The sequence below is a fragment of the Gallinula chloropus genome, assembly GCF_964237585.1.
Source record: "Gallinula chloropus genome assembly, chromosome: 9".
Taxonomy (NCBI): Eukaryota; Metazoa; Chordata; class Aves; order Gruiformes; family Rallidae; genus Gallinula; species Gallinula chloropus.
Genome location: NC_140094.1, coordinates 21,717,164 through 21,736,083, shown reverse-complemented (window position 1 = coordinate 21,736,083; position 18,920 = coordinate 21,717,164). Strand labels below are relative to the sequence as shown.

Sequence of the window (18,920 nt, the reverse complement as noted above, 5' to 3'; positions counted from 1 at the left end):
GGGGCGGCACCAGGCGCGGCAGACGCGGGGCAGGGCCGGGCCGAGCCCGCGGCCCGGCGCCGCCTCGGGGCGCCTCTCCGAAGCGCTACGCGGCCCCGAGTGGGGCGGCTCCTCCAGCCCCAGGGCTGGAACGGCAGACAGGGCGCGGAGGCCCCGGTGCCACCCAGCCTGTTTTGCAGGAAGCCGGCGGGGGCGCGCCTGCGCGAGAGGGGCGGCGGCCGGGGCCCGCCCCTCGGCCCGAGCGTCGCGGCCGCGCTGAGGTAAAGAGCTGCGGCCAGGCAGCGTTTTGGTTCGCGGGTGGCTTTCGGTGCTCTCTGTTGTGGTTCGCTACGCACCCGCGCGGCAAAAAGCGCTTGTGGCAAGTGTAGTAGGTAGCGTAAGGACTGATGCTGTATTGCTCGGCGCTGCGTCCCTCAGGCTTCGCCCCGATGACCCTGGTCCCTCTCTTCCTAGAGAAGCCTTCTGCTTTTAATCGTCAACTTAAAATAGCGTGGGGAAGGTAATAGTTTGTCTTCTCTTTGCTGTTCTCAGCAGTTCTCTTAGCTGCGCTCTACATCTATGGTTGAGTCAACTTCAGCAGCAATATCTGGAGTACGTTCGTCCCGCCTGTGCCCTCTATGCGTATGCTGACTCTTCTCGCTTGGGGTAGTTCTACTGAGGGAAGGTGGTTTTATTCTTAAAGGGTAAGGGGAATGGAAAAGCACGAATGGGGGTTAAGGGTAAATGGAGAAACTTGTTAGAAAGCCTAATATAAAAAACAAATCCTGAGCAGGTGAAGGTGAGGGTTGGCACATTGGCACGCTGGAGTCGCAACAGGTCACGGTTCTGTTCTCGTGAGTGTGTTTTCCTTTATGTCTGAATTGTGAAGGATGTTCAAGACAGCCTTAAGAAAGCCGTGTCCCAGAGAGACAACTGCAATGCTTCACAACACAGGGAGCGCCAAGAGAAATAGCTGGTCTCAAGTCAAACTCGAATAGCCAGGTGGAAAGCACGCCTGGTAAAGGAATGCAGCCGATGTGTTTGTACTTCCTGAGACCTCGTGACGGTAAATGGCGTTATGGCTGTTTACGAAGGCACAAAGGGGCGGGAAGGAAGCACGCACGCATGAATAAAGCACGTACCAGCAGATTCCTGCACCTCTGAGGACCTAGAGGTGCTCCCGGACGGTAATCGGCACGGCCCACTCAGCCGGGAAGTCGCGGGGAAAAACCCCGTGCTGCAGGTGGCCCGGGGCGGCCCTCCCGCCGAGCCTCGGGCGAGGCCCAGGGCAGGCCCGCTCTGCCGCCGAGAAACCCGTTTCCCGGTGGACTCGGGGGGGCGGCCCCGCCCCTGTGCGTGACGTCGAGGGGAGGGGCCGCAGGGCACGAGCCGAGCCGAGCCGCGCCGCGCCCCCGGTGGCGTCGCGCGGGGGCGGGCGGGCGTCCGGAGGAGATCGTGGTGCAGGGACCGGGGAGCTGCCGGGCGGCGGGGAGGAGGGGGCGCTGGGGCTGAGCCGCGTTGCGTTGAATCCGCGAGCGGAGGCGGCCCTCTGGAGCAGCGGGGGACAAAGCAGGGCTCGGAGCTCGCCCCTCCCCTCTCCTCGCTGGAGCGTATGTGCTTTCGTTAGGCTGTGGCGGGGCCTGGGCCCGGTGAAGATGGATCTGGCGGGGACGATAATCCTGCTGTGCTCCTGTGCGGCGGGCACTGGAGGTGAGGAGCGGCCGGGCCCGTGTGGTCCCGCGGGGCCCCAGCCTGCGGCCCTGGCTGAGGGCTGCCGGTCTCCCTCCCTCCTTCCCCTTCGCCGCCGCTGTGCGCCTCGAGGTGGGGGGCGGCGGGCCCCGTTCCCTGGGGCGCTGCGCCCCCGCGGCAGGCCGCGCTGGGCCGCCGGCCGGGGCTCTCCTCTTGGTCGCCTGCTCCCGGGCACAGTCCACGCCGTCCTGCCCGGGCCCTGTTTGGGGCCAGCTCGGCGCCCCGACCGTGTTCCCGGGACTTTCCGCCGCCGAGGACCGAGTCAGCTGTTCCCCTTTCTTTCTTCGTCCCCTCTCCCCCGCCGCACACGGCTGTGTCTTCCCTTGCTCTGGGCTCCGCTTCGGCCCCTCGGGACTTTCCTCACGGTCCCAGCGGCCGCTGCCCGGTTACCTTCCTCCGCCCCGTCTCGCCGGCGGACGGGGCCAGGCGCCGGCCCTGGTGAACTGGTCTCGGGAGAGGCGGCGACAGGCCCCGCCGGGCGCTCCCGGGTGGGCCGGGACGCTGCGCGCCGCGTGTCGGGGCGGCGGGGGCTGCCGCGCAGGTGTCCCGCTGCCCGCCGAACGGGACGCGCCCCGAGCAGCACCTTCCCCGCGGCCGCTTCCCTGCCCTCGGAACCGGGAAGCACGGGCCGGCGAACACGTCCGCTTAAAGAAACGAACGAACCCGTTTCTTCCCGAAGCGTGCCCGTGGCTTCAAAGAGGGTCTCTGCTCTCCCAGGCCGGAGAAAAGCCTGTTTGTGGGGGGGGGGCGCGGAACTCTCGGTAACGGGACCCGCTGCGAGTTGTCTTTCGGCGTTAGGAAACTAGTGGGGTAGCTGATTGACTGCGCCGGGTGGTATTAATTGGTCAGGTCATTGTAGGGAAGCAGTGTGTATTTACAAGAAACGACAGCGAAAGAGGACTTGTGCGGGTGTTCCAGAGAATGGTGGGTGGAGCAGCTAAGGACTTAATTCCTCTGTTTTGTTTGGCACCTCGCCTATTTATCTGGGCTCTGCATCTGAATGCATCATCAATACGTAGGTTTATTAACAAAGAATCTAGCCCTGAGTCCTGGTCTCTTAGGTCTTCTCAAAAACTAACAGCGAGGACTGGGAAACGTCATTAGGTTGTGCTTGTGGCTAGGCTGGAGATTAAAAGCAGTCTGATTTCTGTGGCTATAAACCATCCTGTTTATATGATTAGGAGTAACACAAAAGTCTTTGGCGACTTTGCCCTCAAATTCCTAAAAAGTTATCAAGGTATTTCAGACTTAGTCACTGGCATGTTTTTAAAGGTCTCTCTGCTTTCTGAACTAAATTGTGCTGGTGCAGAATTAATTCAAGTGATTCATTAACCAGTTGTGAGGATTGTTTTCTCTTTAATTACAGACAGACAAATATGCTTTTAAGTTAAAATCACAGTACGCCTGTGAAGCACAGCTCCCTAGATGTGTAGAAGCAGCAGGTACATGAAGTATATTTTATTTTAGAAATTCATGTTAACTTTCCTTTTTGAGAGAAGAATGGGCACCTTCAGTGTCGTTGGCACTAGGAAACACACCTCAGCAGCAGGTAACAAAAGTACGTGTCTTTTGGTGTATTGCAGTACGGGTCAGTCTTTAAAGAAAGCTAAGCAATGCTGCACAGTGATACAGAAATTATGGCCAATGCACACTACAAAATATCTTGTGAATATTTTTTGGCAGAAGACTTAACATATTTGTGAAAGATTTATCATAACTCCGTGTTGAATTGAAACTACTTTTTAATACTGGAATTTTCTATCTTATCTGTGTTCACTTTTCCAGCTTAAGTACTGTAAATATTTTTATTTACTTAAAAGTAGAGCTTTTCATTTGCATGCTTCCCTTCCAGGTAGGCATTTGTTTGAAAGGGGCAAGTTCATGATTCTTACTGATGTTACTGTGAGAGCAGTGCAAGCTGGAAACAACTGAAATAAACAACAATTTTCCTGTCTTTCATTTATCTACAGTGCATCTTGTGCTCATCAGTTATACATAAATCTTAAAGCTGTTACACTTACCTGTTAAAATGTCTAGCTTTTTAAACCATGTGGGTATTAAATAGTAATAATTTTGGAAATTCCATTAACCTGCACTTTAAAAAATACATTCTGTGTGTCAAGTCTAAGATTGGAATATTTTTACAGGATGCCTGAGTTTGTTGAACTCTTCTTTCAGAATTACCTAAGGCTTTTTAGCTATATATGCTATAGTAATAGAAATGAAAGTGTGTGTATATATATAATATAGCTTAACAGAACCAATTGCAACTTTAGTTCACAGTTAAGTGTGAATCACAAAATCAGTGTGTTAAAATATTAAGGTAGATGGTTAGAGGAGAAAGATTAGAGGGATTTAATACCTAAAGGAAATGTCTTTGTTTGGCTTAACATTTTTTATTTTTAGTTTATATTGTTCTTAAAATTATGTAAAAGGAATGCAATCAAAGCAGTAACTAGCATTGTTGCTCTAATGAAGTGTACTTCAAAGTCTGTATTGTTCTCTTTTGTAACCGTCTGTATGGCTTATGGTTAAAGCAGGCATCTCACCAGCACTTCGGTTTAATAGGCCCTGAAACACATGCTTGATCAGGTTTTGGTATTGGATCACTTTTAGGGCTCTTCTGGATGTTTTTCTTACTTTGCAACCAATGAATAAATACAACCTTCATAAAACAAGTGGTCAACTAGGTCAGCTTAAATGCAGTTTCAATAGTGTGAAAAGGAAAAACCACACCAATTTTTTTTTTTGAATGGAAATAACTGCTAGAACCTCTCTACCTGGGGATCATTTGGGGGGGGTGCAAAAGAGAGGAAGAGGGATAGAAAATAGGTAAAGAGAACTAATGAGTTCCCCAAAAAGCTTGCATTTAACAAGAGTGGTCATGCTTTGGTCATCATCATATGCTGAGCAACGTTACAAATCTGTGATAAATTGTTTGTCTTCAGTGATACAGCACACTCTTCTATGTCACTAGGGCTTCCAAGTTGTATCCTGGTGTTCTCTCTTCCTGGATACTGAAGTACCTATTTCCCAGTAAGCCTGGGAGAAATTCTGTTTTTTTCTGGACACATGGGGGAGTTGTGGGAAGGCATTTAGGAGCTATCAGCATCTGAGTGATTTAGTTTGCGTCCTTGCTGTAAATTGAAAAGAATACTAGCTTTCATTAGCATGGGGCTCAGGCTCCAGTATTTATCTGGGGTTTAAAATAAAAACATTACAAATTTTATATAGCTGGATGAGCCAGTGCCTGGTATAGGCAGCTGTCAGATGGTTACTTCAGAAAGGCCTATGGTAATTGAAAGTAAATAAAATCAGGTGGATGGATAGAAACTGTGGAATACCGTTGCCCAACAGCTGAAGATTGGAGTTTATTTTTGCTTTTAAAAGGTTCTGAAGGCTCAGCTATACAGCATGGCAGAGCCCCTACAATGAGTTACTGCCCTGGCCGCGCGTTCTCACCTCTCCTCCTTCACTGCTTCTTGCATTTGATGGTACAAGCAGCCAATTCAACCTGCTAATTTCATCAAAAGAAGATAGTAATTTCCTGCCAGATAAATAACTTCCATTGGTTTATTGTGCAGGTCCAAACCCAGTGGGGAGGAAGACCTGAGATTTGAACAGGGTGTGACAGAAGAAGGGCAAAAACAAAAAGCAGGTATCTGTGTACCACTGAACACTGGTGGTGCTGCACTGCCTGACTGTGCCCTGAATGTGAGTTTTCAGTGAAGGAAAATGATCCTGATTTGACTTTTTTGTTTACACGTTCTTCTTTCACTAAAACTAACTTGACTATAATGGTGTATTTTTCAGCTGAATTGTTTTTAGTGCCAGCACAAGGGAAGAATGGAAAATGGAACAGATGACAAAGGGCAGGGGGACCTGCCCTTCTCTGGTAGCTATGAAACTGCAGCCTGAATAAATTCATCAGTGAAATTCAAGTTGGGAGGTATATGGTAGGAGTACTGGTTTTCAATATAGTTAATCACAGAAGTGCTAAATCTGAATGCTGTGTGCATTCTTTAGTGTCCCATGTAAAGGAACATTAACAGAAATCCTGCACTGGAAACAGCTTGAAGTACAGTTTGCTTTAATTAAAATAATAGTTCTTTTAAAAGATATTTATCGTATGCTGGCATTTAAAATTGCAAATCAGTGATGACATTTGCAGTACAGAGTTGTCCAGTAAATTAGCCTGACTGCTGAACATGTTCTCATAGTAGAATTCCATGCTTGCTTCCCCCTAACGAGCAGGAGTTGTATTTGAACTATCTGTCTGCATCACCCAAGTCTTAATCTGAGTGGCTTAGTCTAAACTTCCCCCTTCTAGAGCAGCCTGTGATGTTAAATGTTGTAAACTTCTACCATGGCACATATAAACTTAATATATGCTTATGTTGACATTGGTAAATTTGCAGCACTGTTCCTTGCCAGCTGTCTTTATGTGCATGAGGCTGGCTTCTGCACGGCTTGCTTCCACAGGCTTCCCGGATGCTGCGGGTAGTCTGGTGAGCAGGCACAGCTCCAGGTTGCCCTCCTTGAAGATAGGAGTGACGTTTGTCTTCCAGTTGTCAGCAGCTCCCCTTCATCACCATAACCTTTTGAAAAAATGATAGAAAGCTTCAAAATTACATCAGCCAGCTCCCTCAGCAGCCTTAAGTGCATCCCATCCACGATCCCATGGACTTCTGTATATCCAGTTGGCTTAACTGTTCCCCAGCTCATGAGTGGTTTTGTCTGGTCAGAGAGGGAAGTCTTGATAGTTTTCTCTGGGAAAATAACTGTGATGAATGAACTGAACAGCAAATAACTTAGCATGTACTGCCAAACAGTTGTTACATATAGCTGATCAAGTTATGCCAGGAGGCTTACAGCTGAAATCCCATGGGTTTTATCCCTTGCATAAGCTTAGTTAGAAGGTGAGAATTATCTCAGACTCCCTACCTGTCCAGTTGGATTTGAGTCCATTTGGAAAGGCAATAGCATGTACTTTCTTTACAACTCTCTAGTAGACTGTCATACACAGAAATCTTTTCCCAGGCTATCACCTTCAGACATTTGTCTATATTCTCTGCTGTTTAAAGACTTTCCTTGTATTTACTTCTAAGCCCATGAGAACAAAGCTTCATTCCTGAAGGGTTTTTGTTGCAGAAAATGCTACATCTGCCTTTGCAAGGCTTTAGAGGACTATACTGTCAGGTTCAAAATCATGCCACTGACACTCTCATGCTCACATATGGGTATCAAAACCTCCCTGCCTCCTCGTTTATTGTTCAAGCAAAGTAGAATGTTGGCTTATTCCACTAGGTTGCATGGAAAGACATCGTGCCATCTTTGGTTGATGGCAGCATAGACGAAATCAGTGGAGCAGCTCCCTTGAACTATACCCTGATGCTCATGCTTCAGAGATCCTTACTGAAGGCTTCCTGATGTTATTCTCACTTGAAAAGGGCTTTGTTTTGCAGTCCCTATTTTTAAAAAAACCACAGAAACTAAAAAAAAAAAAAACATAAAAACCACAAAACCCCAAAACAAGTGCCAACAAAACAGCAGTAGCTTGTCCCAGAGGTTGAGGTCCATGTGCATGCTGTTTTAACAGTTTCTTGGGTGCGCTGCTCTTGAATTCTGCAATGCATCTCTTCACTTTTAATGCAGAATCTTCTAATTACAAAATTAGAGCTAGCAGTTGCACCTGCTTCTTACATCAGAAAAGTTTCCTTTGCAGTTTGACAGACTTTTGCCATGGGATCATTGTGTTACCAGGGTTGTGTTACTTATTAAGCTACCTTTGTAAAGATCATTGCTTTTATTGTGCACTTGGCTTTATTAGAATACACTGATAGTGTATCAGCTGCAGACTTTGAACACAATGTGAACACTGTATATGCTGGGAAAGTGAACATTGGTTTTAAAGCTTTGATTTCAACCCTGTCTAAAGGCCCTTTTTAGAAAAGACTATGAAATAGCATATATTCTAGGTGATATGCAGCTGCTTTGGTTTAAGAGGAGAGCAGAAAGACTGTTGTGTGCACTATGAGAGTACTTAAAAGGGGTTACTTTAACTTTTGAATAAAGGTAAAGGAAATAACATTGTATACGCTTCCTGTGATGCGACAGGAAACCAGTTTGGTTAAGAAAAAGGGGGTTTGCTTAAATTTCTGAGTGCTTTTGCTTAGGAGAAAGGACAGTTATAAGGCTTTTTAATGTCAATAGGGGTTTTTTTCTGTCTCGTCACAGTAGTTAGCGCTTAAAAATTGTTCTTTGTGATGCAGTTGAGTACAGTCTGTCTGCTTTCCACATGACTGGGAGACCTGGATCAAGTGCAAAGTATTATTGAGTCTACAGTAAGTTGTTATGCTTTAAAACTGCTTTTCTAGGTGCTTGAAGATGCTCAGAGTACCTTACAAGACTAAGGGAAAAAATGGCCTGTGACAATTTAAGCAATGCATTATTAGAAGCCTCCTACCACAGGAAAGTTGAATTTAAATTGTTAGACAGTTTTGGGGTTATGGAGTGCAGAAGTTTGCGTTCTGCAGCATACTAATGCCTTAGCTTTGCTAAAGTTTTTGAAGTGAGTTATTAGTATCATATTCTACGTTTAGGTTCATTTTAAAATTAAAACTTTAGCTATGTTTCAGCTTACATCAGTTAATTTCGACTCTTGCTTTCTCTTTTTCTCCCCAGTGACAAGTGATAGGACAAGAGGAAATGGCATCAAGTTATGCCAGGGGAGGTTTAGATTGGATATTAGGGAAAACTTCATGGGGAGGGTTGTTAGGCCTTGGAATGGGCTGCCCAGGGAAGTGGTGGAGTCTCCATCCCTGGAGGTATTTAAAAGACGGTTAGATGTGGTGGTTGGGCATGTGGCTTGGTGGTGTTTGGGTTAGGGTGATGGTTGGACTTGATGATCTAAAGGGTCCCTCTGACAATTCTATGACTCTGTGATTCTATTTAATGTTGACAGTTTTGGGTTGTATAGCTGGAATTAGAAAGCATGTACCTGTAGTCAGGCTGATGTATACTATACGTCTGTTTGATGTAACAGATGGACTTTGACTAATCTTGTTTGGTTTACAGAAGTTCTTGGGCTGTGTTTCTGCTTCATTTTGTGGGATTATGTTGGAAATTGTCAGAGAAACATCAAACAGGGACCACAGCCTTCACCCTCAAAAGTCCTCATGCTGCTTGTGGAAACTTTGGATTTGTCCTGTGTTTTATGTGGAATGGAATACACTTAGACTTGATGAAATCACATTTTGAAGGTTTAGGACACCAGAGAGGCTTCTGGAAGGCTGGATGAGAATGGACTTAGAGACCAAGAGCAAGAGAACATTAGAATGAAGTATAGCTACTGAACTGCATTTGTGGCCAAGCATGAAGGAAGTCTGGATGCAGTGTGTCTGCAGTACATCATTGCTTGAATTTAAAAAAGATATGGTAATATCTTGTGCACATTGCTGCTAAATGCAAGAGGCATTTGGAAGTACTAATTTAGTCAGCTTTTGTGTTGCTCAGTGAGCTTGTTGGCGACCAGAGATTCTCATCCCTTGAAAAGAAACAGAGGCAGTGAGAAAATAGTGATATTAAAGAAAATGCTGTGACAATAAATAGAGGGAAAGGTAAATTTGTATTTTTGCTTACAAAAGTGTATTCTTGGTACAGTAACAAATTTTTTTCTTAGTGAAAATGTAGTGCTACTGATGCAAAGCTTTGAGATACATTTGTCTCATTGGGCCTCCCTGGACCTTGTCAGTGTAGATATCTCAAGAAAAAAATAATTAAATCCTACAATTCTCACATTTAGGTTTTATCTGGTGTTAAATTTGATTATGAGAGATCCTGCTTTTTATTGCAGATTTAAGAATTCTGGAGAAGATTACTGATTTTGCTTTCTATTTGAACTCTCACATGCGCTTTGATATTTCTTGAGGGGAAAAAAAAAGTTAACAGCCCAAGTTTGGTTCTTGAAAAATCAAACATAAACTTACTAATTAGTTCTCTTCCTTAAGGCAGAGGTTGAGGAAGAAGGGCTTTGAAGCTAGGTGAGGAGTCAGGAACAATGGGGCAAACACTTGCATACACACAATTATGAAAAAAGTTGTAGATCAGAAAATGAAAATTAATAAAAAGGTTTATATGTCCTTGAGGCAGAAGCCAGTGCATAACACTGTACCACTGACTGCTGTTGCCCAAGCTTCAGAACGTAGTAAGTACCATCAAATGCAGTTCCTGTTACATGGAAACAAATCTTACACTTTTCATGAGGGTGTTTGGAGATTACTGATTCAGCCTGGAACGTGAAAACCAGCAACTTGCATGTTCTGCATTGTGATTTCATATTCTTAGTGTAGTTAATACTGTGTTTATATACTGAGCTTTCCATTGGCAGTTCAGGTTTTACACCAGCTCTGTTTCTTCATGAGTTAAGTGGCTGACAGTTGAATTCCTGCATCCTTTTTGTGAAAGGTGGTGCATTACAGCTGGTGAAATCATGATGCGTTGACCACACTGGCTTTGTTGTTGTATCATCACGTTGCATCTTGGTGAACTAAGAAGATATGGATGACTTGTTTCAGTAAACTACACTTCTATTGAAACACCTTTTACAGTTTCTGGAATATGCTTTATCAAAGGGGTCATGTAGAGAAGAGCTTGTATGATAATTTTTACTCAACATCAAGAGTGCTGGAATATTTCTTTGACAAATGCATTTGGCAATATAGTGCTGTCACAGGGTGTTTAAAAGAAAACTTGACATTGTAAGAGATGGTGCTTATCTTTGAGTGATTTGATACACAAAGTAGTTCGTGGAATTAATAGTTGATTTATTCTTCATAAACAGTTGCTTCTATGGTGTTACAAAAGAAAATAATTGATTGCATGTTGTGTAAAGTGTATAAGGAGAATACTGAAAGGTTTTGTTGCAAACAGGGTGAATGTTTTCATGCAGCTACTGATAAAAGTTATGTATCAAAACATGCAATTATTCCTTAGGGTTTTGAAATGTAATACATCACTTAACAGCTTTCATTCTTTGCTGGCTTTAATGTTTAGTACATTAAGAAACATGATGTCATTGGGTCATATATAATCTGGGCTTGAAACCAGAACCACTGAAAAGATTTCACACTTGAATGTAGATTCTAAGTATAGGTATCTATATTAATTCCTTATGATTGGACATTTTAATCAGAAGCTATTTAAAAATGGCCTTTCAGTGTGTATGTAAAACATGGTGTGCATGTTCTCCATTGCAAATACAGTGGTTTGCACCACAAGTCATGTTGTGTTGTTTGGGGGTTTTTGTAGTTTGTTGTTTGGTTTTCTCCACATTATTTTCTATTGTTGGAATGTTTATCTTTCTTTTTTGGTCTCTGATGACAGTTGCTGAATAATTTCATCTTAATTCTTTACACAACATCTGTGTTGAATAGTGTTGAATGTGCAGAGGCAGTGGATGGAGACCTTGGTGGTGGTCAGGACATGCAAATATGCTTCTTGTGAATTACATGCTGTACTGTCAATTCATTGTGTGTACATTTTTTTATGATTGCTTGGGATGTAGTAACTAATGAGAAAGGGAATCCCAGCTGGAAACTGTGTACTTACTGAGAAGTGACCAAAATCAGAATTAACCAAATGTCTATAATGCATATATAGTGGCTCCTTGTTTGGCAGAAACGAATGCTGTGGTACTTTCCTTACAGCTTCAGCTGCTAGGATTGCTGTCCTGTTGGCTGTTTGGTAGGCAGAACAACATCACAGCACTACGTGTGACAGTTGTCTGGGCATCACAAGGAGTTTTCTAGCCTGTTACTGTCCTACTGAAGCTAACCTTGGAATGAAAGTGCTGTTTTGTAGCAAAACGTGTAGTTTGAACACGGAGCTGATGTGGTGGTCCTCTGTATGCATAGATCTATGGAGACCTGCCAAATGCTAGTGCCTCTGCTCCGTTCTGCATGCCCCTTCCTCAGTCAGGATGGGATGACCAAAAGCTTTCTGTTTTCTGTCACGTTCTTAATGCAAATCAGAAATATTACCTTAGACAGAAGTGTTCCACATAGATTCAACTGAGTATATGTCTTTGGAGGTACCACTTTAACACACTGGAAAGTTTGATTAGAACATCCCATGTGATACAAAATGTTGTGTTGCTAGGTGGCATGATTTATGATTTACTCTTATGTTTTCTGGATATGTGTCATGTGGAGCTGAAACACTTTGAGCAGCTACTTTGGTGTCATGAGCGTAGAGTGAAGCTGGAAGTACAGTCCTTCTGGGGAACCAGAAGAAAGATGTTCAGCTGTTGCATTTTTTGTGTTTGGATCAGGGGTGTGTTTCTGAAACATCTCTCAAGCATTCCTATCCACAATGACATGGTGTGTATTTTAGGGTAGTTTTGGAGTGAATGTGTTGTACTGATTTTGATTCTAATTATGTGGAAGATGCCTTCCAGGGTCTACCTAACATATACTCTCTTAAGTGTGTGTTCAGTTTGTGAGACCAGGGTAGAATGAGGGAGAAAAGAGAAAACTGAAATGCATGTAGTAGGGAAGTCAGGTCCTCATCTCCAACTGGTTTTTGCCGCAGATCTCCCATACCTGGTAGTGTGGTTGTGACCTCAGTAATTTGTTAAACATATTAAGACTTACGTATTTTTCCCCCTCTTTTCAGGCCAGTATGGAAATCCCCTGAATAAGTACATTAGACATTATGAAGGCTTGTCTTACGATGTGGATTTGTTACACCAAAAACACCAGCGTGCCAAAAGAGCAGTATCGCATGAAGATCAGTTCTTGCACCTAGATTTTCATGCTCATGGAAGGTTAGTGCTATTTTAAAAGGTATTTGTTTTCAATATGCTATTCACCTGTGTCTTAGCTACAGTCAAATGTAAATGATGAAATACAGTCGTCAAACTACTGTTAGTCAGAGTAGGATGAAATGCAGTGCTTACAGGTTCTAGGAAGTAGGAAGCGTGCAGCTGTCGCTTGCAATCCCTTGTGCAACCTTGTGGTGATAACTATCAGTGTACTTTGAAACTTGCACCATGGAGCCATGCTGGGAACAGGATGGAAGTTGATTCTGAAATTATAATACACTTCAAAAGAAATTTTTTTAACTAAAATTGCATCAACCTGCCTGAGGAGATTTTCATTGAGAAAATGTAAATTCTCAAATTGCATTTGAAACTACAGACCAGGCCAAAAAAGCATTGTGTTTCATGTGTCATGGTGTCATCTCTCTTCGGTGCTGGTGTGGGATTTAGCAGTTATTTGACATGGGGAAATATAATTGCTGTTACAAGACTTGCTTTGCCTGGCATGTAATGTGAGTGTAAATTCCAGTACAACAGTTAGACATACCCTGTGAACGTCTAATTTGTAGGTTTCCCTTGGGAAGATCCCTTTCTATTTTAAATTGCCTGCTTTTTGTGTAACTGAGGAGAAACAGGAAGGAAGTTTTGTGTCTGTATCTTTGTTTCTTTGACCCCTTCCTTTGCAGGACAACTGTCAATGTATTTTTAGGAATATGTGCTGCACCAGCTCTTTTAATTTCTTAACTTTTAACTCAAATAAGTAGGACTTGATAAATAATTGCTAGCCATATGTAGGAATCTAGAAGGTTTGACAGAGCAAAGGTAAAATCAGGTCTTGTGAACCCCCGTTTGGAGTATCGGTTTATGAGTAAGCACTCAGCCTCTGTGCCAGCCTCTCATTTCTTCAGGGAATGAAGTGTTGCTGCTGGAGATGTATGGTGTGATGGCTGAATCTCAGTGCATGCTCTCAAAAAGTTGCCATTAGGGCTGTAGCTGTAACTGCTGTAGAACTGCAACCCAAATCAGGAATTTTAAACACCATCCTTAAAACCACCTTTTGGGTGTGATTTGTTTAGTCCAGGGAATTTTATTGTTTAAAGAATAACCAACTACGTTGCTGCTGCAGCTTCGCAGACTATCTCTAGTCTTCTCTATTAAGTTGTTCTAATAAACAAGACTGCAGAGTAGAATGTTTGAGGCTCCTTGCATTGTAAACATCTCTACTTTTAAATCTCTAGCAGGGTTACAGTGAAATTTAGTTTCACTCTGATGCGGCCACGCTTAAGCTGCAGCCTGATGGTTAATTTAGGCTTACCAGAGCGTGTGCTAATGCAAAGAGGAACTGGCCTGACTGCATTCCCAGCATCAGCTTTCTGGGGAGTAGTATCTGACATGTAGTGTCTGGGCATGAAGGCAATAGTATCTAGGAACTGGTCCAGCTGAACATTATTTGGGGGCGAAAAAAAATCAGTATGAGTGGAAGGGGTGATAGAGGGGTGGATGAGACCATTCTTCCTGGGAACAGTCCACATTTCAGTTCGCTCTAGCCAGTTCATCTTGTCATTGATGAAGGTCCCATAATATTCTTCTGTAAAACAGAGCTCTTCGCTTAGCCTCTGCAGCCTGTCTGTGGTGGGCTGAAAATCCTTATTGTATAAAAATGTTAACTGTGCTTATGATAATCAGGTCTGAAAAAGATTCCTTCTCTTACTCATGGGTCTTGGTTGCACCAGGCCTTAGACAAACAGGTTTATAAAGATTTAGATAACAGCTACTATTACTCATGAAGGAAAGTGGTGTTTATATCTGGAATTGATTCTAAATCCCTATGCTCTGAGGCTCAAATCCATCATAAACTGAGAAGGCTGAATGGAAACTTACTATAAGGTCAAACCAGTCCATAATTTAGGATTTTTGTAGTTTTATGTGACACATCTAACACTTCCTGACAAAGAGAGGTTAGTTGATAGGCTGTAAATTTAGTCCACAAATTCCTGTTAATACATCTGAGTGTGTTCTGAAAAAGAAATTTCATTTTTCTTTAAATATGTATTAGGAAGGGTTGAGTGAGTTGTGTTGTGTCATACAGCCTGCTCAGGAGCTTTGAAGCTGCGCAGCGGTTTGAAAAGCTGCATAAGCAGGGGTGCTTTCTGTAGTTGCAGCTGGTTTACTGTGAGGAACTGTAAGTGATGTCTGTCATCACCCACAATGACAACGTTAAAACCTTTCTATCAGATATTCAAATTACTTTGTGCTAAGATGGAAAATAAAAGTTTTGCAAAAACTTTTTGAACCTTAAATCATCTAGATTTAGCTCCTGGACTCAAAATGCTGTTTTCAGTTCAGTACAGGTGATGAAACTGAAAGGCATTCAGCCAGCATGAAATCGTGAGGTTTTGAAACATTAAACCTGATTATTTTTTTTTTAAATGGACTTCTATAAAACTAGTTAGTTAAGATTTTGCCCGGGGTAGTGGTTTATCAGTATATAACTGTCCAACTTGTATCTCCTTAATAAAGATACTAAACAACTGCTATTTATGAGTACTGAAATTATGATCTTCTGTTTTGAGTTGGCTTCTGATGAAATGGAGGCCTGCCACAGCCAGGAAACAATGGAAAAGATGTCCTAATATTTACTGGTGTTCTCTGCTGGAAACAGCAAATCAAGCTGGACCACAGTAGTTCTTGTGCTGTGTGTCTGGTGCCAGTTTGAACCTGATAAACTTATTATTTGTGCCAGAGGAAGCACCTGTTGGTCAGGTGGCCAGTCACGGTGGGAAAGTGATTTGTCTGGGGTTTTTTAGGCAGATTAATTTGTCATTCAATTCAGTATATAAGCAGACTTGCTGTAAGAGGGAAGGGTGCAGAAATAAGCAGAAATGGTGAGAGGGAAGAAGGAACTTTACCCTTCCTAGCAGCAGTGCTGACATACGCCAGAGCAGCACGTGTCCTTGTCCAGAAACAGCAGGCAGCTGTATTTTATGATTGTGTAAATAACATCTGTTCTTTCCAGTAAAAGGCTTGCATTTAAGAACTTTATTGCATAGTACTCTTTTCCTGGAAAAGGAAAAAAATATTGTACCAAATTCAAGTGACCATTTTTAACCACGGGCTCATAACAGTTTAATAACTAAATAGATTCTGTCATGGTGGAATTAAACCCAAAGCTACCTTTTTCCACCCCAGACTTGGTAGTTCTCTAGGTGGGTGTGTAACATGCCATCATTGAGAAATCTTGCTCTATTTAACCTTCATTTGAAACTTAAGTGCCACTGGTATACTGGTGTACAGAAATTCTTCAGTTTTTTCCAGAATACACTGGGTGCTTCATTCACAGTGATTCCATTTTGAGGACAGAGCTTGCCAAACTTACCTGGCATTCTCTGGACTCTACCTTTTTACCTAATGACAGAACTTTGGATTCCTGAGGCCCTGTTTGTATTCAGAAGAATAAAGGAAATATAAGTAGTGCTTAACTGTACTGACAGCTTTTTACTTAATGCATTCTTAATAACATGCTTTCTAATTTTTTCTTTATTTGTCCTGTTAATCACCCATCCCCACCCACTTCCACTCTTTCACCTGGATTATTTAATGACTCTTGCTTGGGAAAGTTGCCTACACAACTTGACTCAATAGTTGACTTTTCAAGTGGTACTTGAACACCTGATAACACCTGCTTATTGCTAGATTAGATACATTGAGAACTACTTCCAGATATTTTGCAGTTCAGCTATGGTTTTCCTTAGATTTTTGCCTTAAATTTTATATTAAAAAAAATAATGTTCTAAGTTAAGTCCATGCATGTTTGTTGAAATATATGATCTGTACGTGGTCGTGATAATAGGAAAACTGTTACTGAAAATGCTTACAATGTCTCTTCTTTGTAAGATAGAAATAAAAAGACCTTATGTATGGTTATGCTTTTGAGTATTAAGGTGGTAATTCATTGAATATTGTTAGATTGTTCTGTAAAATCTGAGATAGTTTAAAAATACAGGCTTCACTCATAAAAATGCTTCTGTGTATTAATTTGGATTTAACAAGTAATGGCTGCCCAGCCCAGATTCTTTTAGCACAATCATGTAAATATTAGATGATTATGTCAGTTGATACAACTACTACTCTGTTACTTACAGGGGCATACCTCTGTGTATCCATCTTTGCTCTGTAACTGCAGAACTGCAGCAGTAAGCAGAATTTGGTGAGGGGGGAGTTTAGAAAAAGCTTATTTTCCTGTCCTGATTGGGTTTGTGTGGGGAGCAAAGGCAGGAGATGAATTGTTGTCTTCATGGTTCTATATAAAAAAGAAGCTAATAGTATGTGAATGTGCCTAATGTGTTGAGTCCAGTGGACACCAGGATTTGGCTATTCTGTTAAAAAACTTGACAGCAAATATGCCTATCAGTGCTTTCAGGAGTGACCAAAAAAGGCACCACCCCATGCTGGTGCTTGTAGATAAAGCTGCTTTATCTTGGCAAGAGTTGGGGAGCAGGGGCCTGAGTTCTTGCTCATTTTCTTAAATAAAAAAAACATTGTGGAGGTTGGATCTATACATTTAAATGCCTTGCATTTTATGGGTTTAAATACAGTAAGCTGTAATATATGTAGCCCTCAGGAAAAAAGGCATTTAATGTTTCACTCACATTTGTCTAGGAAATGCCTGGTACAGTGGTATCAGACTGGTGACATTGTCCAGCTGAGGCACAGGGTTTCTTCTAAAATACTAATACTGATTTTAGTGCCATGGCTGAGAACTTTGCTCCTGGGCCAACAAACTTGAGGCATAGCCACGTTCTTAAAATGACAAGCATAGACTTAAAGTACTTAGAAAAATGCTAACTGATAAGAGGAACATATATGAAGCATATAGCTTCTTGTCTTTGTTTCACTAAGAAAGCTCCTTTCTAAACTAGTACCTTGGTTTGAATTTATGTAGTCATTTTGATGCTTTGTGACTTTATTCCATTACACCTTCACCTGTTCTTTTATCTCATGTTTTTCAATTGTCTTAGAGCATCTAAGTATTGAACTTTATGTAAACACAAATGGGAAGGTTATTTTGGATTGACAGGAAACCAAGTAACAGAATCTGCATTTAACTTGCCAAAGAGATTTTACTGAAAGAACAACAACAAAAAAAATCAGCCCTGGGTAAAGACTGTTCCAATCTTGAGTCTGTATATCATACTCTTCAAGAAAGAGATACTTGACTGACTTTCTTACAGGGTAAATTAGCCAACATGTGACTGCTTGGATGGTTTCTGCTGTCTGAGCTAGCTTATGTGTTTGCAGCTATGTATATCAAGAATAATCAGTGGCAGACTGGTTAGGATCAAGGCTGCATCCTCAGCTGGGTTCTTCTGGAATAGCAAGCTTAGCAAGTCTGACTTGTGAAAGTCAGGGAAGAAACTGAACAGTCACAAGTGCCACCCTAATGGTGCTGATGGAAAACAAACAGGAACTGCAAGCTTTCTAACTGGGATTGCTGAGCGTTGCAATGCTGAACAGACTGATTTTAGATAAATACTAGAGGGTGATACACTCAGTCTGTATCTAGGTGGGTAACAGGAAATATTGTAAACCTGGAGCTCCTGTCGTGTGATGTTTCAAAGATAAGTTTGCTGTAGTGTCAGTATCAGGTCTGTGGGCATTGTCAGTTAAATGATGATGGAATGTGTAGTGTGGGTTTAATAATAAGTGAAAATGGTGTAAAAAATAATGTCCATAAGTGTCATGGTTCTGTCGACTTAGCTTATGAGTAACCTGCCATTAGGTTGTTGTCTCCTGTTTAATATAGTTCAGAGTTGGAATGAGTTTGGCAGTCAGTGGTAACTGAGTTTAGCTTTTGGGATGCTGCACGTGGAGATGTAATTAGAAACAAGAGCTTAAATTATTCTCATTTTCTATTTTTCAGAGAAGATTCTTTGACTTCTTAAACAGTAAACATAAGTGTAAAAGACTTAAACCTCCAGAAGGGTATTATCTTCTAGATCTTGTGTTGTGAGGAGGCTCCTGACAGCACAGCTGCAGATTTTTCTGTTTCCCGCTGAGAAGAGCATGAACCCAAATGGACTCTACTTGTACTAGAGTCACATTGCACACTGCTGCCCACTCACCACCTTCTGTTCCCTTTTCCCTGTGCTGTGGAGTAACCTCTCCCATTTCCTTTTTCCCCTTTTTTTAACCTTCTCTGTCACACAGTGGTTCTGCATGTTCAACCTGCCACTGCTTACACCTTGATGTTCATTTTAACAAGTGCTGTCAGTATGTACACACAGCTTGTTTTTTAAAGTACCTGCTCTGTGATTAGAGTGTAGGATTAACCTTGCTTGAGCCTGTGGGAAACTCCTGGGGTTTAGCTAAGCAT

At 42.6% G+C, this 18,920-nt stretch overlaps 1 protein-coding gene across 1 annotated transcript in view; it reads left to right on the top strand.

Moving 5' to 3' along the window:
* Window positions 1-1,477: 1,477 nt before the first annotated feature.
* Window positions 1,478-18,920, top strand: part of ADAM10 (ADAM metallopeptidase domain 10) — a 47,790-nt gene continuing 30,347 nt past the window's right edge. Inside the window, exons 1-2 of the mRNA XM_084268072.1 lie at window positions 1,478-1,689; window positions 12,403-12,553. Of these exons, the coding sequence (XP_084124198.1) occupies window positions 1,635-1,689; window positions 12,403-12,553 (206 nt within the window). The 5' untranslated portion in view covers window positions 1,478-1,634. The remainder of the gene's footprint in view (window positions 1,690-12,402; window positions 12,554-18,920) is intronic.